The sequence below is a fragment of the Stegostoma tigrinum genome, chromosome 7 (assembly GCF_030684315.1).
Source record: "Stegostoma tigrinum isolate sSteTig4 chromosome 7, sSteTig4.hap1, whole genome shotgun sequence".
Lineage (NCBI taxonomy): Eukaryota > Metazoa > Chordata > Chondrichthyes > Orectolobiformes > Stegostomatidae > Stegostoma > Stegostoma tigrinum.
This window is the reverse complement of record NC_081360.1, coordinates 41,764,799-41,791,080: the sequence shown is the minus strand read 5'-3', so window position 1 is coordinate 41,791,080 and position 26,282 is coordinate 41,764,799. Positions and strand designations below refer to the sequence as shown.

At 44.4% G+C, this 26,282-nt stretch overlaps 1 protein-coding gene across 5 annotated transcripts in view; it reads right to left on the bottom strand.

Annotated features, from left to right (window-relative positions):
* Positions 1-26,282, bottom strand: part of pde1a (phosphodiesterase 1A, calmodulin-dependent) — a 462,032-nt gene that overhangs the window by 37,517 nt on the left and 398,233 nt on the right. For all 5 annotated transcript variants that reach the window (XM_059647187.1, XM_059647188.1, XM_059647189.1 and 2 more), the window contains 4 exons: positions 19,101-19,202; positions 18,860-18,980; positions 14,934-15,015; positions 10,843-10,963 (listed from right to left, as the gene is read on the bottom strand). In XM_059647187.1, the coding sequence (XP_059503170.1) occupies positions 10,843-10,963; positions 14,934-15,015; positions 18,860-18,980; positions 19,101-19,202 (426 nt within the window). The remainder of the gene's footprint in view (positions 1-10,842; positions 10,964-14,933; positions 15,016-18,859; positions 18,981-19,100; positions 19,203-26,282) is intronic.

Sequence of the window (26,282 nt, the reverse complement as noted above, 5' to 3'; positions counted from 1 at the left end):
GGAGTGGAATAATTCCACCAACAAATGAATGCACTATCTTTTCAAAAGGTAAACTGGAATGAAATTATGTTAAAATTTTCCAGTCATTCTGGATCAAATTGCTGTCATTGACCAGGAAAGATTTTTCTTTCTGTTCTAACTGAAGATGTTAAACATCTTCCCTTCTTCATAAGGTCAGAAATGGGGATGTTCGCCAATGATTGCACAATGCTCAACACTATTCATTACTCCTCAGATATTAAAGCAACCTCTGCCTAAAAACGGCAAGACCTAGACAATATCCAGGCTTAGGCTAACAAGTGCCAGTAACATTTGCACCACACAAGTGCCAGGCAATAACCATCTTCAACAAGAGACAATCTAACCATCGCTCCTTGGCATTCAATGGTATTACTATCATTGGATCCCAAACTATTAACATGCTAGGGGCTGGCATTGACTGGAACCTGAAATAGACCAGCCATGTCCATACGACAAGAGCAGGACAAAGGTTGGGAATCCTGAAGCAAGTCACACATCTCCTGGCTGTCCAATGTCTGCCCACCATACACAAGGCACAGGCCAGGAGTGTGATGGAATACTCCCCACTTGCAAAGATGAAGTTTGGCACCATCTGGGACAAACCAGCCTGCTGGCCTGGCACAACTATGAGTCTTTCCACTGCTGAGTAGCAGCAATGGGTACCATCTAAAAGATGCACTGCAGAAACCTACCAAGGCTCCTTAGACATCACCTTTCAAATGATGGCCACTATCATCTCGAAGACAAAATCAACAGTTGTATGGGAACACCTGCATCTGCACATTCCCCTCCAAGCTACTCACAATCTGGTCTCTCTCTAAGGATATTGTAGGTCTACCTACACCAAATGGACTGCAGTGATACAAGAAAGCAGCTGACTACCACCTTTTCAAAGCACGAGGAACAGGCCAAATTGCTGGCTCTGCCAACAATGCCCACATCTTGTGATGAAATAAATAACAATTCTCTCATAAATGGGCAACCTGTGCATTAGCCATTCAAGCATTCTATCGTGTGATGCCGGCTCAACTCCGCCCACCACCGCTGATGCAACTCCGCCCACAGCCGATGCCAGCTCAACTCCGCCCACAACCTCCACAGCCAACAGCTCCAGAGGAGACAGCAACACTGAGCCCTAATGAGTCGTCACCATCCCCCCAGACCTCCCCCTTACTTGACGAATGGTCAGTCCTCAGTAAGGGGCTCACCTTTGCCCCCCTCCACCCATACACCAACAAATACCAGAGATAACAAAGTGTGAGGCTGGATGAACACAGCAGGCCAAGCAGCATCTCAGGAGCACAAAAGCTGACGTTTCGGGCCTAGACCCTTCTGATGAAACCAGCTTTTGTGCTCCTAAGATGCTGCTTGGCCTGATGTGTTCATCCAGCTTCACACTTTGTTATCTCGGATTCTCCAGCATTTGTAGTTCCCATTATCACTCATCAACGAATACTCGTCATGTTTGGACATTGAGCAGCTTGTCAGCCGCCTCCGGCTCCACGCTTACTTCTTTAACCATGAGCCTAATCCTCCCTCTACAGACCCCTTCTCCCACGTCCAACACAAGACCACCTCCTGGACACCGCCCCAAGGCCTCCTACCCTCCCTTGACCTCTTTATCTCCAACTGCCATCGAGACATCAATAGCCTCAAACTCTCCACCCCTCTCACCCACTCCAACCTCTCCCCTGCAGAACGTACAGCCCTCCGCTCCAATCGCAACCTCACCATAAAACCCGCAGACAAGGGAGGCTCAGTTGTAGTATGGCGCACTGACCTCTACATCGCTGAGGCCAGGTGCCAACTCTCCGACACCTCCTCCTACCGCCCTCTGAATCATGACCCCACTCCCGACGACCAAACCATCATGTCCCAAACCATCCACAGCCTCATCACCTCAGGGGACCTCCCACCCACAGCCTCCAACCTCATTGTTTCCCAACCCCACATTGCCCGCTTCTATCTCCTTCCCAAAATCCACAAACCTGCCTGCCCTGGCCGACCTATTGTCTCCACCTGCTCCTGCCACATCGAACTCACCTCCACCTATTTGGACTCCATTATATCCCACTTGTTCCAGGAACTCCCTACCTACGTCCATGACACCATCCACGCCCTCCACCTCCTCCAGAACTTCCAATTCCCTGGTCTTCAACACCTCATCTTTACCATGGACATCCAGTCCCTATACACCTGCATTCCCCATGCAGATGGCCTAAATGTCCTCCGCTTCTTCCTGTCCTGCAGGCCCGACCAGTCCCCCTCCACCAACACCCATATCCGCCTAGCCAAACTCGTCATCACCCTCAACAACTTCTCCTTCAATTCCTCCCACTTCCTACAGACAAAGTGGGTGGCCATGGGTACCCGCATGGGCCCAAGCTTTGCCTGCGTCTTTGTAGGTTACGTGGAACAATCCCTCTTCCGCACCTACACTGGCCCTAAACCCCACCTCTTCCTCTGTTACAGTGATGACTGCATTGGCGCCACTTCGTGCTCCCAAGAAGAGCTCGAATAATTCACCAACACCTTCCACCCCAGCCTCAAGTTCACCTGGACTATCTCTAACACCTCCCTCCCCTTCCTGGACCTCTCTGACTCCATCTCAGGCAACCACCTAGAAACCGATATCCATTTCAAGCCCACCAACACCCACAGCTACCTAGAATACACCTCCTCCCACCCACCTTCCTGCAAAAATACCATCACCTATTCCTAATTCCTTTGCCTCCACCACATCTGGTCCCAGGAGGAGCTGTTCCATTCCCATACAAGTCAGATGTCCTCATTTTTCAAGGACCGCAACTTCCCCCCACCGCAGTAGTCAAGAATGCCTTCTACTGTGTCTCCCGCATTTCCCGCAACTTATCCCTCACACCCCGTCCCCACAATACCCACCAAAAGAGAATCCCCCTAGTCCTCACATATGACCCCACCAGCCTCAGGATACAATGCATCATCCTCCGACACTTCCGCCATCTACAATCTGATCCCACCACTAAAGACATTTTTCCCTCCCCACCCTTGTCTGCTTTCCTGAGGGACCATTCTCTCCGCGACTCCCTTGTCTGCTCCACACTCCCCTGTAACCCCACCACACCCAGCACTTTCCCCTGCAACTGTACACCTGCCCCCATAGCTCCTCACTCACCCCATCCCAGGCCCCAAGAAGGCCTTCTACATCAAGCAGATGTTCACCTGCACATCTGCCAATGTGGTATACTTCGTCCGCTGTTCCCGTTTTGGCCTCCTCTACACCAGGGAAACAAAACTGAGGCTTGGGGGCCGCTTTGCAGAACACCTACGCTCAGTTTGCAACAAATAACTGCACCTTCCAGTCGCGAACCATTTCAACTCTCCCTCCCATTCCTTAGATGACATGTCGATCCTGGGCCTCCTGCAGTGCCACAATGATGCCACCCGAAAGTTGCAGGAACAGCAACTCATATTCCGCTTGGGAACCCTGCAGCCCAATGGTATCAATGTGGATTTCACCAGCTTCAAAATCTCCCCTCCCACTACTGCATCCCAAAACCAGCCCAGCTCATCGCTGCTTCCGTAACCTGTTCTTCCTCTCACCTATCCCTTCCTCCCACGTCAAGCCGCACCTCCATTTCCTGCCTACTAACCTCATCCCACCCCTTGACCTGTCTGTCCTCCCTGGACTGACCTATCTCCTCCCTACCTCCCCACCTACACTCACTTCTACTGGCTCCACCCCCGCCTCTTTAACTTGTCCGTCTCCTCTCTATCTTCTGCTCTATCCATCTTCGAGCCGCCTCCCCCTCTCTCCCTATTTATTTCAGAACCCTGTCCCCATTCCTCTTTTCTGATGAAGGATCTAGGAAGAAACGTCAGCTTTTGTGCTCCTAAGATGCTGCTTGGCCTGCTGTGTTCATCCAGACTTTGTTACACTTTGTTACCTAGTATTCTATGTATTTATTCTGGAGTTCATCAGGTGAGAAACACTAACTTTAATATTGATCCAACAAAGAGTTCAACAAAATAAGCAAGTTTCATGATTTGTTAAATCCTCAAAATTTTTATAATGATCTGAGGGAGAGATGTTGAGATTAATATAGTACTGCTAAATAGTCATATATTACTCATTGCAGATCTGCATCGATTTAAACAGTCTGCCAGATTGGAAGGATGGTTTCACTGCCTGGGTTAGAGAAAGGACAACAGATGTTTTCAAGGTTAATTAATTTATCTTCAAATGCCATGTCCCATCAAAGTCACCACTAGCTTCATCAGTGCTTAAATCACTGTGCCTTCATTGCCCATCTACCAATTATCTGTTAAAATTGATTCATAACTAGCATCCATGAGTTCACACACTAATACAGAGGGGTCTGCCACAGACTTAGCACATGGCTTCATACAGAGCTTGAAAGTCTTTTGTTACAAAATGGAGCAGGTGGCCACTTCCCTCTTGTGGAACTAACAAAGCTGCAGTGTCTGATGGTTGCCGTCATTACTTCAATTTCAACATTAGAAGCATCTGTCCAACATCTACATGCTGCAGTAGAATCTCAGACTGGTGTAACGCCGGCACATTACACTGGCATCATGGCTCTAGATATGGAGCTGAGATAGCGTCGGCCACCAGGTCACAGCTCCTCTCTTCCCTATCTCTTGCTCATAACTATTCTCACAGAGAGGTCATAAAATGTTTCAAATATCAAAATAAAAAATAAAAATTCTGCGAGCACAAACATAAGGACGTTGTACAGAGGATTTGGATCTCTGCACTATTCCAAAAGTTCATTGTGAATTTCTATCTCAACTCCACCCTCTCCCAATATCTCCAGATCCTTTAATTCCCTTAGTACCCAAAAATTGATAGAGCTGTCATAAATATACTCAATGACTGGACATTAGAAAGATCTGGAGCATAGAAGTTGGAATCCCAAACATTTAAAAGGGAAGAAATCTCTCCTCATCTCATGCTAAATGTCCTCACCTTATTCTGAACCATGTTCTGGGGCTACATTTTCAATCTTCATTTCTAGGCCTGGAGGTGGAACACAGAAATTTGGGGAGGTGATGGTCTAGTGGTATTGTTGCGGGACTGTTAATCCAGAAACCCAGGTAATGCTTTGGGGATCTGGGTTTGAATCACACCGTGGCAGATGATGGAATTTCAATTCAGTAAAAATCTGGAAATAAGAGTCAAATGATGACCATGATATCATTGCCGATTGTTGGAAATCTCTCTGGTTCATTCATGTCCCTTAGAGAAGGAAACTGCCATCCTGACCTGGCCTGGCCTAGATGTGGCTCTAGACATACAGCAATGTGGTTAACTCTCAATGGCCCACAGGGCAATTAGGGATGGGCAGTAAATGCTGGCCTAGGCAGTGATGCCCTCATCCCATGAAGGAATAAACAAAAAGGCAAGTGGCAGCAATAACTAAAACCACTATTCACTGAGCAGATGTCACAGGAGAGCCCCTAAAAAGCCAACAATGGTGCAGACAAGTATCTAGAGGTGGCACCAAGGTCCTCTGCTCTCTTGTTGCATTAATTGCCAATTATGAATGGCAGGAGCTATTGCTTCCATCATCCAGTATCTGAGATACAAAGAAAGATGGAGATGGCTACAAGATGAGCACTAGGGAGTGACTAGAAGGATATGGGCCCACTTTCACAAATGATTCAATAACCTCATAAGATCTGGGAAGATGAGTGGTGAGTGGAACCCATGTGATAGATGTCTAATTCTGGATATACCTTTGTGCACATATGTTGGCTTAGTTCTCTTGCACAGTTGCACAGCATGCATCCATTGTCATCAGTAACAACTCAGCCACCATTGCATATGTCGTGTAAATGAGAAAGGGGTATCACTGAAGAGCGCAACATTGCATCTCAGTGTCAGGCTAGAATAGATGAGGAAGACCAGGCTATTCAGATAAAATTCTCTCTTCATCTTGCAGGCAAACTGAACGTGCAACTCTTGTGAAGTCCCTCAGACTGGTGGTGATGGGGCAGACTTTCCTCTGGGTGCTCGGGTTTCCTTCCACAATCTAAACATAAGCGGGTTAGGTCGATTGGCCATGCCAAATTGCCGGTGGTGTTCAGGGATGTGTAGATTAGGTGGGTTATAGGGGGAGGGGTCTGGGTGGAATTCTCTGAGGGCCAGTGTGGGCTTGTTGGGCAGAAAGGCCTGTTTCCACCCTGTAGGGATTCAATTAAATCATGAAATGAAACTTAACAATAATGAAGGAGGCAGTTCTAGGTATTGTGTGGTTGCGGTGAAGTTGAACAGAAGAGGCTATGAATAGCAGGGTCATTTAACTGCCTTTTTCTCAGATGGAGGGAGTGGAGCAAACCCCTGCCCAATCCATACCATGGCTCCTTGTGGCTCTTACCTACTGGGTTGGTTTTGCTGAGGCATCTGCTCAGCATCTGTGCATCCAATCTGCCAAGACTTTTAGGAATTTTATAAAATGAAATGATATCATCTCTTATTCTTCTAAAGTGCAAGGAATATAGGCTTAGCTTCTTTTATCCCTCCACATGAAAAGGATCAGTCCCTCATTCTAACTCATTGATACAGGCTTCTGTACCTTCTCTTGTAACCTGATGGGTTATGGCAAGGGTTGTAACTTTATAATGACAAGATTGGGAAGTGTACAGCAGATGGCCAAGCTTCTTGCGCACCAGTCAGATCGGTAATGCACTGCTCCTCCTGAACTACTCAAGTAGTGAAAGCATGAATGAGGACAGCATTTTTCAATACTTCATATCCAGCACCACTCTCATTGTAGACCAGCTCCACATATTGAAATTAATTCTGCATCTGTGTCATGAGCTAATAATGAGTGGATAAACTAGTAGCTGCCTTTTGATTTGCCATCACGGTTGAAATATAGCTGGCATTGGAGCTTGCAGCTGAGTGAATGGATTGTGAATACTGTGAGCTTATTGTGCAACAATCTGTATTTGTAATTATGCACCAAATGCACATGGATGGAGTAGAATCCCTTCTGTTTTCAGACTGTTCTGAAGGCTGTCAGCGCATCTTACGAGTCTCCACAAAGCAAAGCACTTTACAAACACGATGTCTAGTACTCCTCACGTTGGAAGTGTGTTTATGATCCCTGTTCCCTTGAAATTCCCTAACCTTATAATACTTACCTATTTCACTTTATTTCCACGAACTAGATCCAATATTGCCTCTCATTGGGATAAAACACACTGATCTAAATTATAGGGGGTGTTTGAAAGTAAATAATGCTTCCATTGGTGGAAGGATCAAGAAGGCACCCATTTAAAATAATTGGCAAAAGGATGAGAGTAACAATAAAACTTGTTCTATAAAGTAAGTTGTTGTGATCTGGAACACACAGGCTGGAAGGATAGAGGCATTAAACACAGATGCCAGTTTGGAACTTTAAGAGGCTGCACAGTGCCTGCAGAGATTGGATTATCATTTCGTGTCTTCAGAAGAGTCAGGGGATAAAGAAATGAGAAGTGAAAGCAAACATAATCAAGAGGGTGAATAGCTGTGCCACAGTTACATCATTCTATTATAAGCCTTACTTCTGAGCTAAATGATGTTGCATTCAAGTCTCAGTTGGGGACTCAACAGCTGCAGTCTAGGGCCGGGCTTTATGCAGTCATAGTAGACCTGCCCTGTGCAGCTTCTAAATCGTGAGGGAAGTCTGTCTTTTCCTGGTTAGGAAGCCCCAAGCTGATTTAGAGTTGCGGGCCATTCATTGGCACAGGACAAGGCTTCAACACCCAAATGGGAGGAGGATCTGCTCTTGAGAACTGCTGAGCAGGAAGATGGAGTCAAGAGATGTGAAGCTGGAGAAGAACAGCACATCAGACAGCATCTGAAGAGCAGGAAAGTCAGTGCTTCGGGTCTAAGCCCTCTGTCAGGACTGGGAGAGAGGGGAGCCCAGAAATAAATAGAGGGAGGGCATTGGGGCTGGGGGAAGCGTGGGTGGAATCATGCTATACAGAGGCAGGTGGGGGGGGGGGTGTTATTGTGATTAGTCAGTGGAAAGGGTGGAGTGGCTAGGTGAGTAGAAAGATGGACAGGTTGGGTCAGGTCAGGTCAGGAGAGGAAGGGCTGGACATGGGATAAGGCTGGAGGTGGAGGGATCTTGAAGCTGGTGGAGTCAATAATGAGGTCATTGGGCTGTAGGCTCCTAAGGCAAAATATCAGGTGTTGTTCCTCCAGTTTACATTTGGCCTCACTCTTACAGTGGAGGAGGCAAAGGATGGACAAATGGTCAGGGAAGTGGGAAAGGGGAATTAAAATGGATGGCAACTGGAAGGTCAGGTTAGTTGGTGCATGCAGAGCGCAGATGTTTCACGAACCGGTCTGCGCTTGATCTCCCCGAAATAAAGGAGAGCACGTCGGGAGCAACGGATGCAATAGATGAGGTTGGATGAAGTACAAGTGAATCTCTGCTGGATTTGGAAGGATTGTTTGATGCCTTGGACAGAGGTGAGAGAGGACGTAGAGGGGCAGGTGTTGCCCCTCCAGAAGTTGCAGGGAAAGGTGCCAGGGGTGGTGGGGAGTGTAGAGCTGATGAGGGAGTCATAGAAAGAAAGTCCCTGTGGAAAGCGGACAGGGGTGGGGAAGGAAATATCTTTTTGGTGTGGCTAGTTGTAGGTGGCAGAAATGTCGGAGGATGAATCATTGGATTCGGAGATTTGTGGGTGGTATGTGAGGGCTGAGAGGTCTCTATCCTTATTGTTGTTGCGGGGAGGGCATTGGAGGGCAGAAGTGCAGGAAATGGAGGAGATGTATCCTTAATTACAGAGGAGAAAAAATTCCTGTCCCTAAAGTAGGACAGTATCTGGGATGTCCTGGAGTAAAATGCCTCATCCTGGGAGCAGATGCTGCGGAGGAGGAGGAATTGAAAGAATGGGATGGAACTGTTACAGGAGGATGTGTGAAAGGAGGTGTAGTCGAGGTCACTGTGGGAGTCAGTAGAATGGGTGTCAGTTGTGAGCTGGTTCACAGTGGGGGGGGGGGGGGGGGGGGATCCAGGATGAGGAGGGAGGTGTCAGAAATGGTCCAGGTGAATTTCAGGGCAAGGTGCAAGATGTGGGCAAAGTTGATGAACTGCTCAAGTTCCTCTTAGGCAGATGGTCTGGTGCTCTGTAGTCCACACTACCCTGAGGAGTGGGCATTGGAGCTGAAATAGCAGGTGAGCAGGCATTTTGCCAGGGTCAGTCTGACAGATCTTAGTGAGGGAATTGGAGGTCCAGGGCAGACAGGAACACAGGGAAGCACAGTGGGAAAGGAATTGCTAGAAGGTTGTCCAAATGGCAGCATTCTCTTGTAACCAAAGCAGTGTGCTGTGTGTGATGTTGAGGGTAGAGAGTCATGAGTGAGAGAGAGAGAGGGAGAACGTGTGTGTGTGTGTGTGTGTGTGTGTGTGTGCGCGTGTGTGTGCGCGCGTGCGTGCATGTGTGTGTGTGTAAAATTCTTAGGTTTCTTGCTGCACTATTTAAAGAAGATTTGTGGAACGTTTCTCAATATCCTGGTCAGTGCTTGTCTCATAGCCAATGTCACAAAGAGGAGATTAATTAATTGTGGACTTCATTGCTGTCTATTATCTGTGTATAAATCAGTTACTGTTTTGCGTTAAAAAAAGTCAATGCTGTTTTAAGTAATTTACTGCTGCAGCTCTTCTGTAACCACCGAGGACGTAGAAGGATATTATAGAAATTCAAGTTCAAAGTTTTCCTTCTGTTCTGGAGAATATTTAATTCATCTCTATGATATTATTCATATTTCCGGGATAAACCCAGTAAGGAATTGGATATAATACAAAAGCAACAGTTGACAGCAATTACAACAGTATTAAAACGGGTCATGCATTTTCATTCAGCGAATCTGAATTAAGTTAAATCCAAAGATTTTCCACGAAATTAACAATACAAAAACAATATCTGTGTAACTTTTGAACAAGTCAGTGAGATGCTTGTGAGTCACTGCAGAATCACAAAAGAATTATCACAAATGCATAGGAAAGAATTTTTGTCAATACACGATTTTGTTGCTATCAATCAACAGCAAACATTGAAACTAACTGTCAACAGTTGCATTTACTTCCTTTCTTAAATTAGAATTTCTATTTTATCATTTGCATGTTGATTTATTTTCTCTCCTTTTTAAGTTCCTTCTATGCCATGTTCCTATAGCTGGAGAGAGTGAGAAGGCAAAATATGTTCCCGTGCCTTCAGTCATGTCCTGTTTGACTCAGCTATTGTGAAGTACGACTGAGTAGTGTAGCTAGAATACTTTCCACTTTGACTTATTATTATTCAGCAACAAAGCAACTGTGACTAGAACCTCTCAAATTAAGACTTAATGTTGTCTAACATCATAGCAATGTGCTCAGGTTTTTGTGCAGTATCACTGTGCCCCCATCTGGCCACATCTAGGGCACATGCTCTGCTGGAATCAACTGTCCCATTTATCAAACAATGCAGTCAGAGTTCTGAGTGTCAGTACACATTGGGGATGATTGGCAGGCTGAACTTTGAGAAGCGCGGGATAAAAATCAACCTCAAACAATTAAATTTGCAAACTTTCTAGATTTAAATTCTGCTAACATTTTTCAGGCAGCTGAGTATTGATATTGTTACAATGACTCTGCAACAGACAGCACAGAAATCAACAACAAAAAATCAAATAGAAGCTGCTTCACATTCTAAAACTGTAACTTTAAAAGCAGGAAATACAAAACAATTTTGCAAACATCTACAGGCTGGTTTTATTGTAAATGCGTAATAAGTTGACTAATGTGTAAACCTTGTTTTTAAAAAAATGCTACAACAAACCTTTGTTGTCGATAATCAGAGGTCTCGGATTGAGAAGCTTCCTCTATAAGAGGAGCTATTATTTTTTCTGCTACATCTGTCAGAACAGAGAAGGTTGGCTCCACAATAAAATCAATAAAACCTGTTTGAAATAAAAGTTCCAAATGATTAACAGAACACAGCTCGATGAAAGGATTTTCTCAAATATAAATTAAGTTTTAAACATCGTCAAATATGTAGAACATAAAACTTTGTTAAAACAAATTAAGTCGGAAGTTTGAAAATGCAGGCACGTTTTAATTACTGATTAAGATTTCACCAAAATGTGTAGTTATTGGGTAACAGAAAGAAGGTCTTGTGGTGTAGTGAATAATCTCTCCATTTTCAAGCCAAAACAGTCAGGCCCAGGGTTTGAGGGCCTCAGGTTCCTAATGCAGCCAAAATTATCAGCCTGCAAATCCTTCCAAGACTCTTAAGACTGGCAGCAAGAGCAGGGCAGACACTGCAGCATGAAGCTGCACCAGCAAACTATGAAAACTGCATAAGCACTGGACCTGACCACATTGTATGCCTATCAAGGATTACCTGGAGGACTAAAATGGAGTGTCTTCTTGTTACCCACTGGTGGAAAAAATATTATGGATCCAGGAACAGGAGGAGGGTTTTGACTGTTGGCTGTTCGGCCATCCAGTTAGATCATAGCTAATCTGTATCTTTGATCTGTCTGGTTACCTTGGTTCCAGAATCCTGATCGTCTTAGAATCAAAGATTCACTACAGTGCAATGCAGATACAGGCCATTCGTCCCATTAAATTTGCATTGACCCTCTGAAGAGCACCCACCCAGACCCAAACCACTCCTTTTTCCTTGGCTCGCCCACCTAGCCTGCACATCCCTGGACACCACGGGGCATCTTAGCATGGCCAATCCACCTAGCTTGTGCATCTTTGGACTGTGGGAGGAAACCGGAGCACCCGGCTGAAACCCACGCCGACATGGGGAGAATGTGCAAACTCCACACAGTCGCCCGAGAGTGGAACTGAAGCTAATCCTTGGTCACAGAGTAAACACCGAGCCATGCCCCTGCCCCTTGGTTAAATGATTTCAGTGGGAATATAAATCTGCGAGCTGAACACCAGAGAACACTGTGAGTCTACAGGAAAAGACGGTCATTTTGACAGCTTAAACACTCACCTCCCAACCACTCCCCCTCCACATTTTTTGATCACAAGCAACCTTCACCCTCTACAGCTGAGTGTCACTTATTTCATAAGAGGTGGTCACATTGGTGGTAGCTCTCAAAGCTATGGTTTCCACATGGAAATGGGAAGGTGGCCCTACCCCCACCTGATTAAATAGCCACCAGCTCCAAACTTGCCAAGAGTGTGCAATACTCAGCCCACGATGTTCATTGTATTACACAAATCTCCCTTAAACCCATCCAAGCTACAACATATGCTTCTGGTCATTAATTGATACTGAAAATTAACTTAGACATTTGTTTTCTTCGTGCAGCATCCTATCCTATGCTCATAATCGTACTCTCAGGGCTAAGAACCATAGAGACGTATGTTCACTGAAACCATATGTAGATGATCTCCCAAAGTTGGTGTAATTAAACATACGTTAGCCCCGCCAGTGGGAATTCACTGTCGCTGAGGTTTGAAAATATCCCCCTGAAAGATCCGTTACTTAAACGAGATCTTTATTTCTTAATGGCCAATGCAAAAATTGAGAACCAGGAAGTTGTGATTGCAAATTATTCTTTGGCTATGATTAGAATGGATAAGAATGGAACTGGGTCACAGCAATTGCTAGATGACAATGGAGAGGAAACGGAAGGAGGATGGTGTGATCAACTGCATCAAAAACTTGTAGGCTACTTGAGGGGTAATGGGAACTGCAGATGCGGAGAATCTGAGAACAAAGTGTAGAGCTGGATGAACACAGCAGGCCAGGCAGCATCTTAGGAGCACAAAAGCTGACGTTTCAGGCCTAGACCCTTCATCAAAAAGTAGGATGGGGAGGGGGTACTGAAATAAATAGGGAGGGGGGGAGGTGGATCAAAGATAGATAGAGGAGAAGATAGGTGGGGAGGAGACAGACAAGTTAAGGTAGTTCTGGAAGTTGGTGGGCTTGAAATGGATGTCAGTTCCATCCCCACCCTTGTCTGCTTTCCGAGAGACCACTCTCTCCAGGACTCCCTTGTCCGCTCCACACCCTGCTCTAACCCCATCACACCCGGCACTTTCCCCTGCAACAGCAGGAAGTGCTACACTTGTGCCCACACCTCCTCCCTCACCCCCATCCAAGCCCCCAAGAAAAATTTCCACATCAAGCAGATGTTCACCTGCACATCTGCCAATGTGGTGTACTGCATCTGTTGTACCATTGTGGCTACCTCTACATTGGGGAAAAAAAGCGGAGGCTTGGGGACCGCTTTGCAGAACACCCTTGCATTCAACTCCACCTTGCATTCCTTAGACGACATGTCCATCCTGGGCCTCCTGCAGTGCCACAATGATACCACCCGAAGGTTGCAGGAACAGCAACTCATATTCCACTTGGGATCCCTGCAGTCCAATGATATCAATGTGGATTTCACAAGCTTCAAAATCTCCCCTCCCTCCACTGCATCCCAAAACCAGCCCAGCTTGTCCCCACCTCCCTAACCTGCTCTTCCTCTCACCTATGTCCTCCTCTCACCTCAAGCCGCACCTCCATTTCCTACTTACTAACCTCATCCCGCCCCCTTGACCTCTCCGTCCTCCCCTAACTGACCTATCCCCTCCTACCTCCCCACCTATACTCACCTCTATGGGCTCCATCCCTGCCCCTTTAACTTGTCCGTCTCCTCTCCACCTATCTTCTGCTCTATCTATCTTTGATCCACCTCCTCCTCTCTCCCTATTTATTTCAGAACCCTCTCCCCATCCCCCTTTTCTGATGAAGGATCTAGGCCCGAAACATCAACTGGGCTGGCATGGTGGCTCAGTGGTTAGCACTGCAGCCTCACAGCACCAGGGACCTGGGTTTGATTCCAGCCTCGGGTAACTGTCTGTGTGGAGTTTGCACACTCTCCCCGTGTCTGCATGGGTTTCCTCCCACAGTCCAAAGACGTGCAGGCTAGGTGGATTGGCCATGCTAAATTGCCCATAGTGTTCAGGGGTGTGTGGGTTATAGGGGGATGGGTCTGGGTGGGATGCTTCAAGCAGTGGTGTGGACTAGTTGGGCCAAAGGGCCTGTTTCCACACTATAAGGAATCTAATCATTTTGTGTTCCTAAGATGCTTTTGGCCTGCTGCGTTCATCCAGCTCTACACTTTGTTATCTCAGCTACTTGAGAGGATGTTTACCTTTTCATCGTCACATAGCATGCAATTTAAGACTTTGAGAATGGTACTGTGACAAGTGTGGAAACCCGAGTGCAAGTATTCAGGGATAGAGTGCTGGGAAAGATGGGCACTCATTTGGGGTGTGGTAACATGTTTGAGGACTCTGGTGAGAAAAGGGAGCTTGGTGATGTAGTGATACTTTGAAGGGCAGAGAGACTAAGGATTGGTTGAATGAGGAGGTATGATGAATGCAGATTAGAAGAAGAGGCATTTAGCATTTGGGAAGAGAGAACCATTTATAATATTGGTTCTCCTGAGTGCCAGGAAGGAATGTTGAATGATCAGCAGTTTAATGGGAGTAGGTTCAAGGAACTATAGGTGCTGGGCTCATACAGCACATGAGAAAAAATTAGGGATAAAGTACAAGAAGATGTAAATTCATGGTTAAGCAGGAGCCAAACCTGCAAGGATGTTGGACTAGATAAACCGGGAAATTACAAGAAACAGTGGAAACATCTGATTCAATGGTCGGAGATTTAGGTTCCAAGAAAACCAAGAGCTCCTGACACTTTTTGTTGGAGGTGCAAGTGGAAAAGCTGGGGGTAGGGGTAAGAGGTAGAGCTGTAGAGGAAAAAGCCAAGTTATCTTTGCACTCCAGATGATCCCAGTATGGAGAAACCTTAACAAGTAAGAGCAAGCCCTAATAAGTGAAAACTGGAAACTGTGTTTTAAAAATAACATACATAAATGCCTGCGCATCATTCTTGCGCACTCTTACCAATCTGAGACTGTGCCACCATTGTGGATTTTCGATCACATAGTGGGGAAAATGGCAATCCTAAATCAGCCTCACTATCACCCTGTATAGAAAATTATCAAAATTAAAGGAAGTAATATAGAGAATAGTTATATATACTTCAATGAAGAATAGATAAAAGCAAATAAAACCAAAAGAACTGCGGATGCTGTAAATCAGGAGCAAAAGCAAAGTTGCTGGAAAAGCTCAGCAGGTCCGGCAGCATCTGTGGAGGAGAAAAAAGCAAATGTTCATTTGGTAGAGCAGAGGGGTGAGAGTGAAAAGATTTCCATTATTTTCTATTCACCCAGACCTGGCACCAAAGCAATGGCATCAACTTGATTCCAACAAGCCTGTATTGTAAAGGAAGAATATGTGGACCAACATCAAATAATTGTGGTTCAAAATTCTCCATGGGCCCCAATGGAAGGACACACTAAAATTGCCTAAGCCGAGTTAAATTTGTTTTTGCCTCCCACCGTCACCTAAGATATAGCTGACATTATCTGAACTCAACAATTTTGATGCTGTGGTTTCCAGGCTTAAGACAAACTTTTAACAAGGATGGCATTGGGAGAGCAGTGTGACTTAATTCAGAAGCAGCTGGAACTGGTTTCTTATTTAATGGGTATTTAGGCCTTTGTTTTAGGAACACATTAAACTAGCCAACTTAGAATGACTGAGCGTATGACTGCAGCCTACAACAGACTGTTGGAGCTAGGTGATGAAGGGAGTTCAACTTACAATAGAATACCAGTGTTAGGTGATTAAGGGACTGTATTTACAACAGAGCACTAAGCTCTCCTGTAGTGCTGTGGTATTGTCCCTATTCCTGGATCAAGAGGACCAGGTTCAAGTCCTATCTGCTTCAAAGGTGTGTAATAACATCTCTGAACTGGTGATTAGAAAAATAGGCTGAAAGATAGTGCTGGAGTTATGTGATTAAGAGAGTTACAACTTGAAGGGAAAGTAGTGTTGTGTTGCTTTTTCTTCTTCTAACTACTTTTCATCATCCAGGATTTGACTCTCATTCTACCATAGCAGAAGTGTTGACCAGTGCTTCGGTACTCATGGACTTCAACTTGGGGTCTTAGAACAAGTGTCTAGTGACAAAGTTAACCTATTAATTTTGATGTTCCAAAATTTCCCTGAATTGGGGATGATCCATTAAATTGGAAAACAGCAAAAGGAACTCCTATATTCAAGGTGTAAGGGAAATAGAAAGTAGTGATTTCACAAGCTTCAAAATCTCCCCTCCTCTACTGCATCCCAAAACCAGCCCAACTCACCCCCACCTCCCTATCCTGTTCATCCTTTCACCTATCCCCTCCTCCCACCTCAAGCTGCACCCCCATTTCCTACCTACTAACCTTATCCCATCCCCAAGATCTGTTTGTCCTCCCCAGACTAACCTATCCCCTCCCTACCTCCCCACCTACACTCACCTCTACTGGCTCCATCCCTGCCCCTTTAACTTGTCTGTCTCCTCTCCATCTATCTTCTCCTCTATCCATCTTCAATCTGCCTCCCCCTCTCTCCCTATTTATTTCAGAATCCTCTCCCCATCCCCCTTTTCTGATGAAGGGTCCAGGCCCAAAACGTCAGCTTTTGTGCTCCTAAGATGCTGCTTGGCCTGCTGTGTTCATCCAGCTCCACACTTTGTTATCTCGGATTCTCCAGCATCTGCAGATCCCATTATCTCTGACAGCAAAGCCAGTTATGTCAAAAGTCAGAAGCTGTTACTAAATGATTACAGAAAACCACTTAGATAAGTTCAAGGTAATCAGATACAGTTAACATTGTTTTGTGAAAGAGATATCATGTTTGGTTAACCTCATAAAGTTCTTTGAGGAGGTAATATGTGGTGTAGATAACGAGGAACTAGTGGATGCACTGTACTTAGGTTTCAAGGAGGCATTTGATGAAGTGCCACATTCAAAGTTGTTCTGGAAAAGGTCATGATGCAGGGGGTATTGTATTTATATGGAGAAATGCTTGGCTGTCAAACAGGAAGCAGAGAATTGGCATAAATGGGTCTTTTTCATGTTGGCAAGGTGCAATGGGTGGAATGGTACAAAACTGATGCTGGGATTTAAACTGATTACAATTTATATAAATGACTTAGTTGAAGGACAGAAAGTATGGTTGCCAAATTTACTGAAAAATAGAGTTAGTGATCAAAATAAACTGTGAACAGGACAAAAGGAGACCATAAAAAGGTAGGTTGATTCGTTAAGTGAGCGGGCAATGATGTGGTAAATAGACTATAATGTAGAACGATGTGAAATTGTTCATTTTGGTAATACTTCAAACTTGAAATCTGAACTGAATAGTAACAAATAGATCAGTGGTGAGATTTTATCTCATTTAAAACCCATCCATTTATACTGAATTCAAATTAGACTCTAAATTTATGTTTCAATATTTTGATGGTTGAAGTCCATGGAAGATGGAGCATGTCAACAAACTAAATTACATGCTGCATCTTGATTGAACATAGAACATAGAACATTACAGTGCAGTACAGGCCCTTCAGCCCTTGATGTTGCGCCAACCTGTGAAACCAATCTGAAGCCCATCTAACCTACACTATTCCATTATCATCCATATGTTTATCCAATGACCATTTAAATGCCCTTAAACTTAGCGAGTTACTCCTGTTGCAGGCAGGGCATTCCACACCCTTACTACTCTCTGCATAAAGAACCTACCTCTGACTTCTGTCCTATATCTATTACCCCTCAATTTAAAGCTATGTCCCCTCGTGCTAGTCATCTCCATCTGAGGAAAAAGGCTTTCACTGTACACCCTATCTAATCCTCTGATCATCTCGTATGTCTCTATTAAATCACCTCTTAGAGTTCTTCTCTCTAATGAAAACAGCCTCAAGTCCCTCAGCCTTTCCTCATAAGACCTTCCCTCCATACTAGGCAACATCCTGGTAAATCTCCTCTGCACCCTTTCCAGTGTTTGCACATCCTTCCTATATTGCGGCGACCAGAACTGTACACAATACTCCAAGTGCGGCCACACCAGAGTTTTGTACAGATTGCACGGCTTACTGAGGTGTGGATAGAATTATAAGGCAACAGCTTGGCATATACAAGTAGTAAATGTAGAACCACACTTTATGGTAAAGAACTTGGGTCATGATGGGCTCACAGGACAAGACGCAAGATCAAGAGTCTCAGTCCAGATTAAGTATGCACTAATGGTACAAAGGAACCGGCAGTGCATAAGATTAGAATGGTCAAAATCTCACTGTGGTCTCATAATCCCAACATCAATAAGACAACAGATCAAGGCTGTGAAGAAAGGATACCACAAAGCTGCATCCAGCTGCAGAAATCACGACTAAAACTCTCCATTTTGTCAACTCTTCTGTTTCACAAGGCCCTCTCTTATGCTAATTTCCACTGATCCCAGCAACTGTTGTGCCTTCGAATTCTTTTTCGAGCCTGTCCCCTCTGCCCACTAGTCACCCCCTTAAATATATTGTAAGAATACCTACAGGAAACTCAAACCTGCATGTTCCCTGGCTCTAAATGCAATGGGCTGATTTGGGTGTCACACTGTAGACGAGGAAAAACTCTAAAACCTGAAGCAGTTCAGGACTTCCATTCTGTGGCAGAAATGAGTTCCTCCTTAGTTATCTGCCCTAAAAAGAAAGACTTGGCATGATCATGTTTGGAAATAGTTTGGAAGTTTTGGGATCAAATGCAAAATTTTCTTTAATCAGGAAATACAAAATAGATAATACCATGAATGAAAACGCTCCTAATTATGTACAATGTTCACATGATAGGACATTGACTTTAGAAAACAGATTTTCTACAGCAAAATGCTTGCAAAAATGCTCCTCTTGTGTGTGTGGTGTGTTTTTTCAATAACACATCAAATGCGTTTACCTGTCTAAAGAATTCTTCCATCAGTGTCATTGTCCAGCGGTAGTGCTGTTGCCAGGTTTTTGCAGGATGGCTTATATCTGCTGCATGCAGCATTAGTGACATGACTTTCGCTTTGTCAGCCCTGAGAAATCAAGGACACACATTTTGTTGCATATAAGAATTGTTGGTGGGTATTGTGTGAAGTGTTATAACAAATTTCCCATTTTTAGAAAAAAAAGTCAAGAAAAGGAGATTGTCTCACCCTTCAGGCTGCTGTAAAGTGTTTTTCATGGTCTTGATTTGTTGAAAATGACAAGACATGTCGGTCGATAAAACCATCTCTATCACCAATGAACGCAGCTCCCTGTTTGATTTATAAAACATGATGCTATGACTAGCTGATTGACAATGCTAAATATGGGAAAAGATCTGGCAGCTAGCTTCCTTTCCATGTCTACAATAAAAGAATGGAAAAATATATAAAAATGTGCTGAACTTCTAATGTTCCCACGACTAAAGGAATGTCAACACTGAAGTATGGTTCACCAGCTGAAATGCCAGTGTGTCTGAATATTCTTGTTCAAGCTGATTGTTTTTAAGGTTAAATCTTGTCTTTAACTTGAAGAAAGTGACTTCTTTGCTATTTTGGTCAATTGATTTAAACCGGAATGATGCTAAGAAGCAGTCAACGTCTAACTATTAAAAGACTCCAATGCCTTTGCACCAGAATCAAATGAAACTCATAGTACGAATGGCAGACTTTCAGCTGCCAGATGCCGACTCTTTGCCTGAACACAGGCAACTGGCAGTTGAAAATCTGTTCAATATAATGAACAGATTGGCAAACTCAAATGGAGTGTTGTCTTGGCACCTACTCATTGACAAGAACATTATGGAGCTAGGAACAGGAGTAGGATATTGACTGTTGGCTGCTCGACCATTCAAGGAGATCATAGTTAATCTGCATCTTTGCTTTGCCTGACTGCCTTGGTTGAAGAATCCTGACAGTCTAAGAATCAAAGAATCACTACAGTGCAGATAGACGCTATTTGGCCCATCAAATATATACCAACTCTCTGAAGAGCATTCCAACCAGGCCTAATCCCTTCCTTTTAACATGGCTGGCTCACCTAACCTGTAAATCCCTGGATCCTATAGGCAATTTAGTACGGCCAATCCACCTGACCTGCACATCTTTGGACTGTAGGAAGAAACCAGAGCACCCAGCTGCAGGGAGGACACCACACAGCGAGTCACCCAAGGATGGAATTGAACCTGGGATCCTGAGCCTGTGAGGCAGCAGTGCTAACCACTGAGCCACCATGCCACCCATCTTGCCTGACAATTTTTGAAATTTTCCATTGATCTAGCGCCAATAGAGTTCTGTGGAAGAATTCCAGATTACCTTGTGTCAAAATCTTCCCCAAACATCCTGGCTCTAACTTTAAGGTGATGCCTCATTGTTCTGGACCATCCCACCAGAGTGGAGAGATGTTAATATGATATTGTTCATGTTGCTTCCGAGGAAAATGCCCAAGAGTCAACCTTATCCTGAACAGTTGTTTGGTGTTCCTGTATACTGAAATCTTTTTCTTCTGGTCTGTAGACTATAAGAAATAGGAACAGTAATAGGCCATTCAGCCCCTTGAGATTGGTCCGTAGGATTTATAGTTAAGATCTTGAGAATAATTTAGGCTCAAAAACTACTGCAAAATGAAGTTGTCTCTTCCTGGGACTGAATCTTTGGGAATGAGAAACTATATTATCTGCGGTGCTTTTAGACACTTGTTATGGGCTGGATTGAAGGCTGACGTAGAGCAGAGTGTCAAAAAAAGTCTGGAACTTGGCATAAACTGAAAAGAAGCCAACAGCTTCTCACCCACTCTTTGAGATGCAATCAAAAAGTCAAAGACTTAAATGCAACACTGAGATAGTCACGTTGAAGGTTAGAGTTTAATCCCTCTGAACAATGTAGACAAGGACGTATTAGTGATAATGTGTTCAGCATTCACCCACCCACCAGGTGATCAAACTACATTTAAATTAAAATATCTTTGGCTGTCAAATGTTAAAAGTTGCATTAGTTTTAGTAAATGTGTAAACACAGCCCTTGTTTCACATTTGCCCACTAAGCACTAACAATTTGACCTTGAAATTCAGGCAATTCATTTCTATTTTGTTTCATATTTATTTGTTGGCATTCACCTTTGGATTGCTATGGATCTGCAAATTTAGAAAGGCAGATTTTAGTGCTGTAAGCTCACTGGTTCATTATTCATCACTTAGAGCATTGAGTTCTGTCAGATTCAACAACTTAGGAAAAGGTAAATGAATAAAAAAAAGGCTTTAATTTGTGAGTGGCCAAAAGGTTCATGGTGATTGCCTAAAGGGTGCACAAGGAGGTGCTCACTGGAGCAAATTTGAATATTACTAAAAAAAGAGACATATTACCAAGGTTTTCTTCCAGCATTGATTAGGACAATGGAAGAAAGCCAAATTTCTAATGAACACAACAATTTTCTGCAGCCTTTTCTCCAGTGATATAAATTATTGTAAATAAAAACTGAAAAAAACTGCGAATGTTGAATATCAGAAACAAAAACATAATTTGCTGGCAAAGCTCAGCAGGTATAGCGACATCTGTGAGGAGAAATCAGAGTTAACATTTTGGGTCCAGTGATGCTTCCTCAGAACTGGGGAAGGGTTACTGGACTCGAAAAGTTAATTCTAATTTCTGTCTGCAGATCCTGCCAGACCTGCTGAGCTTTACCAGCAATTTCAGTTTTTGTTTCTGATCTAAATTATTGTGATAGTTTAAGATTTGTCCTGATGGGTGCATGATTAAAGGCTTTGGCAAGATTTTTCTTTTTTCAGCAATATACAAATGCACAGAGCTAATCTTAGAGCCAGATTCAGCCCCCACCTCGGCACCACAACTCCCAGTTGAAATCATGTCCGTGCATTGCTCACTGCAACATTATTCTGTTTTGAATAATAGATTGTGCATAAAATTCACTATATTGTCTGTTCATGAATTTTGTTGTTCATAATCTATAAATATATTTGAAGTAACTTTAAAGCTTATGTTAAATATCGCTGAAAAAGGGAGACACATTGCTGAAACATGTTGTTTCACATTCTTCAGGGCAAATGCAAATACTGAATTTCAACCAATCACAATAAGTAAAACAGGGGAAATGACTGCTGATTGGGTTTCAAGACAACTCTGATTGTCTAAGCCATTGCCACAGAGAAAGCAACAGAGAGCTGACAGCCTTCGGGGGTCTCTGATCATTCAGAATGATGGAAGGTCTGAACTACTTTTGGTGGAGAGAACAGGGCACTGTTTATGTAGGCATGTTATACACAGCACATGTAAATGAACCACATTATCAGCTTGACTTGGTCATTCGTCCAGCTATTCACACACTCATAAAATGCTGCCCAATTGTACAATCCTATCTAGCAGCAGATGTTTTACGAACAAAAACAGAAGTTGCTGGAAAAGCTCAGCAGGTCTGGCAGCATCTGTGAAGAAAAAAGTCAGAGTTAACGTTTTGGGTCCAATAACCATTAAGTTCTGTGGAAGGGTCACTGGACCCGAAACGTTAACTCTGATCTTCTCTTCATGGATGCTACCAGGCCTGCTGAGCTTTTCCAGCAACTTCTGTTTTCGTCCCTGATTTACGGAATCCGCAGTTCTTTCGGTTTTTATTTAGCAGATGTTTTATTTTGAGTTTTGCAAGTGCAGGTTTTTGAAAGTGGTCTTTATTATGCCCATTACAAACAACAAAAGGAGCATACTGTTTGTTTTAAAAAGCTAGCTGCTGGACTGTATATGTAAATGCTTGGCATCAACTGGCACTGAAATTTATATACAAAATTGCTTAATTGCTTAATTTGTGTTAAGTGGAATGACTTTTTTGACCCAATGGCAGAATCCTCTTAAGAAAAAAAGTCACTTGCGTAGACATTGCTTAATATCAATGTCAAGAAGATTGCTGTTCTGTTTTTCAATTTTTTGTGATACTTTGCCATTGCAGATTAAACTGAAGTACACAGGACACTTATTGAATGGATCTTTGGCACAGTTGAGAGCCTGTGAGTCTGAACAAAGATCTGATCAGGACAGCTATTGCCCTACAGCATAGTGACTGGCTGATCAAACCAATCATCAACATTAGGATATATTTGATTGCTTGATAAGAGGTTAGCTCTCTATATTAGCTTGGATAGACAATTGAAGACAGAGAAGTGGGATATGGGGGGTATTTTCAAAATGGCAAACTGTAATCAATGGAGTGTCGCAGGGATCAGTGCTGGGGCCAAAATTATTTACAATATATATTAATAACACAGACGAGGAAACTGAATGTACTTTTGCAGATTACACCAAAACAGATGGGAAGGCAAGTTTGAGGATGATGCAGAGTCTGCAAAAGGATATAGACAGATTGAGTACGTGGGCAAAATATTGGTAGATGGAATATAATGTGAGAAAATATGTGGTTATGCACCTTGGCAGACAGAATAAATGGGGAAGGACTGAAGAAAAGTATAGAGAGATTAGGGAGTGCCTTGCACAAAACTTGCAGAAAACTGGCATACAAATTCAGCATAACAAAGTGTGGGGCTGGATGAACACAGCAGGCCAAGCAGCATCTTAGGAGCACAAAAGCTGACGTTTCAGGCCTAGCCCTTTCATCAGAAAAGGGGGATGGAGAGAGGGTTCTGAAATAAATAGGGAGAGAGGGGGAGGCGGACCGAAGATGGATAGAGGAGAAGATAGGTGGAGAGGAGAGTATGGGTGGGGAGGTAGGGAGGGGATAGGTCAGTCCAGGGAGGATGGAGAGGTCAAGGGGGCGGGATGAGGTTAGTAGGTAGGAAATGGAGGTACGGCTTGAGGTGGGAGGAGGGGATGGGTGAGAGGAAGAACAGGTTAGGCAGGCGGGGACGAGCTGGGCTGGTTTTGGGATGCAGTGGGGACAGGCGAGATTTTGAAGCTTGCGAAATTCACGTTGTTACCATTGGGCTGCAGGGTTCCCAAGCAAAATATGAGTTGCTGTTCCTGCAACCTACGGGTGGCATCATTTGTGGCACTGCAGGAGGCCCAGGATGGACATGTCGTCTAAGGAATGGGAGGGGGAGTTGAAATGGTTCATGACTGGGAAGTGCAGTTGTTTATTGCGAACCGAGCAAAGGTGTTCTGCAAAGTGGTTCCCAAGCCTCCGCTTGGTTTCCCCAATGTAGAGGGTGCCACACCCGGTACAGTGGATACAGTATACCACATTGGCAGATGTGCAGATGAACATCTGCTTGACGTGGAAAGTCATCTCGTGTCTCGGGATGGGGGTGAGGGAGGTGGTGCGGGGCAGGTGTAGCATTTCCTGCAGTTGTAGGGAAAGTGCCAGGTGTGGTGGGGTTGGAGGGGAGTGTGGAGCGGACAAGGGAGTCACGGAGAGAGTGGTCTCTCTGGAAGGCAGACAAGGGTGGGGTGGGAAAAATGTCCATGTTGGTGGGGTCAGATTGTAGACAGCAGAAGTGTCGGAGGATGATGTGTTGTATCCGGAGGTTGGTGGAGTGGTATGTGAGGACGAGGGGGATCCTCTTTGGGCGGTAATTGCGAGGGTTGGGTGTGAGGGATAATGTGCGGGAAATGCGGGAGACATGGTCAAGGGCATTCTCGACCACTGCGGGGGGGGAGCGGGATGTTGCGGCCCTTGAAGAACGAGGACATCTGGGATGAGCAGGAATGAAATGCCTCATCCTGGGAGCAGATGCAGTGGAGGCGAAGGAATTGGGAATAGGGGGTGGAATTTTTGCAGGAAGGTGGGTGGGAGGAGGTGAATTCCAGGTAGCTGTGGGAGTCAATGGGCTTGAAATGGACATCAGTTTGTAGGTGGTTGCTTGAGATGGAGAGATAAAGGTCCAGGAAGATAAGGGATGTGTTGGAGATGGTCCAGGGGCCGCAAACCATTTCAACTCCCCCTCCCATTCCTTAGACGACATGTCCATTCTGGGCCTCCTGCAGTGCCATAATGATGCCACTCGTAGGTTGCAGGAACAGCAACTCATATTCCGCTTGGGAACCCTGCAGCCCAATGGTACAAATGTGGATTTCACCAGTCTCAAAATCTCCCCTTCCCCGACTGCATACCAAAACCAGCCCAGCTCGTCCCCGCCTGCCTAACCTCTCACCTATGTCCTCCTCCCACCTCAAGCCGCACCTCCATTTCCTACCTACTAAACTCGCTTTGTTATCTTGGATTCTCCAGCATCTGCAGTTCGCATTATCTCTGATACAAATTCAGCAGGTAATAGAGAAGGCAAATGGGAATGTTTACATCTATTTCAAAAGGAATGGAGTGTAAAATTATGGAGATTCTGCTAAAACTGTACATGCTGCTAGTCAGGTCACTGCTGGTGCACAATGAACAGTTTTGTGCTTCTTATCGAAGGAAACGTGTCCTGGCATTGCAGGTAGTCTACAGAATGTTCAGTAAGCCGAACATGTGTACAGAGGGACCGTCTATGAGCAGAGGTTGAGTAGGCTGAGCCTGTACTCATTACAGTTTAGAAGAATGAGTGGAAATCTTATTGAAATATGCAAGATTTTCAGTGCACTTTATAGGGAAGCTATGGAAAAGTTGCTTCCCCTGTGAGACAGTATTCTCAGAATAAGTGGGTACCTTTTTAAATCAGGGATCAGGAGGTATTTCTTCTCTCAAAGGTTAGTGAATTTGTATTATTCTTTACTGCAGGAGTCTAGGTCATTAAGTACATCAAGGCTGAGATGGGCAGATTTTTAATTAGCAAGGGAATCAAACATTATGGGAAAGTGGCAGGACAGTAGAGTTGAGGATTATCAAATCAGTCATGGTATCATTCATTTGGACAAAAACAAAGGTGCTGGAAAAGCTCAGCAGGTCTGGCAGCCTCTGTGGAGAAGAAAACAGAGTTAACGTTTCGGGTCCAGTGACCCTTCCGGCAACTTTGTTTTTGTTCCTGATTTACAGCATCTGCAGTTCTTTTGGTCTTTTATATCATTGATTTGATTTGATTTATTGCTATCAATGTATCTAAGTACAGTGAAAAGCTTTGTTTTGCAAGGAGTAGAGGCAGATCATAACATACAAGGATGTACAGATCATACAGTGATTGAACAGAGCGAGGCATACAGGTTACACTACACTGGAAGTGTACAAAAGCAAGATCAATGTTAGATTTGAAATGTAAGAGGTTCATTCAGCAGTCTAATAACAGCAGGGGAGATGTTCTTGAACCTAAGACAACAAAGTGTGGAGCTGGATGAACACAGCAGGCCAAGCAGCATCTCAGGAGCACAAAAGCTGACGTTTCGTGGATGAAGGGTCTAGGCCCGAAACGTCAGCTTTTGTGCTCCTGAGATGCTGCTTGGCCTGCTGTGTTCATCCAGCTCCACACT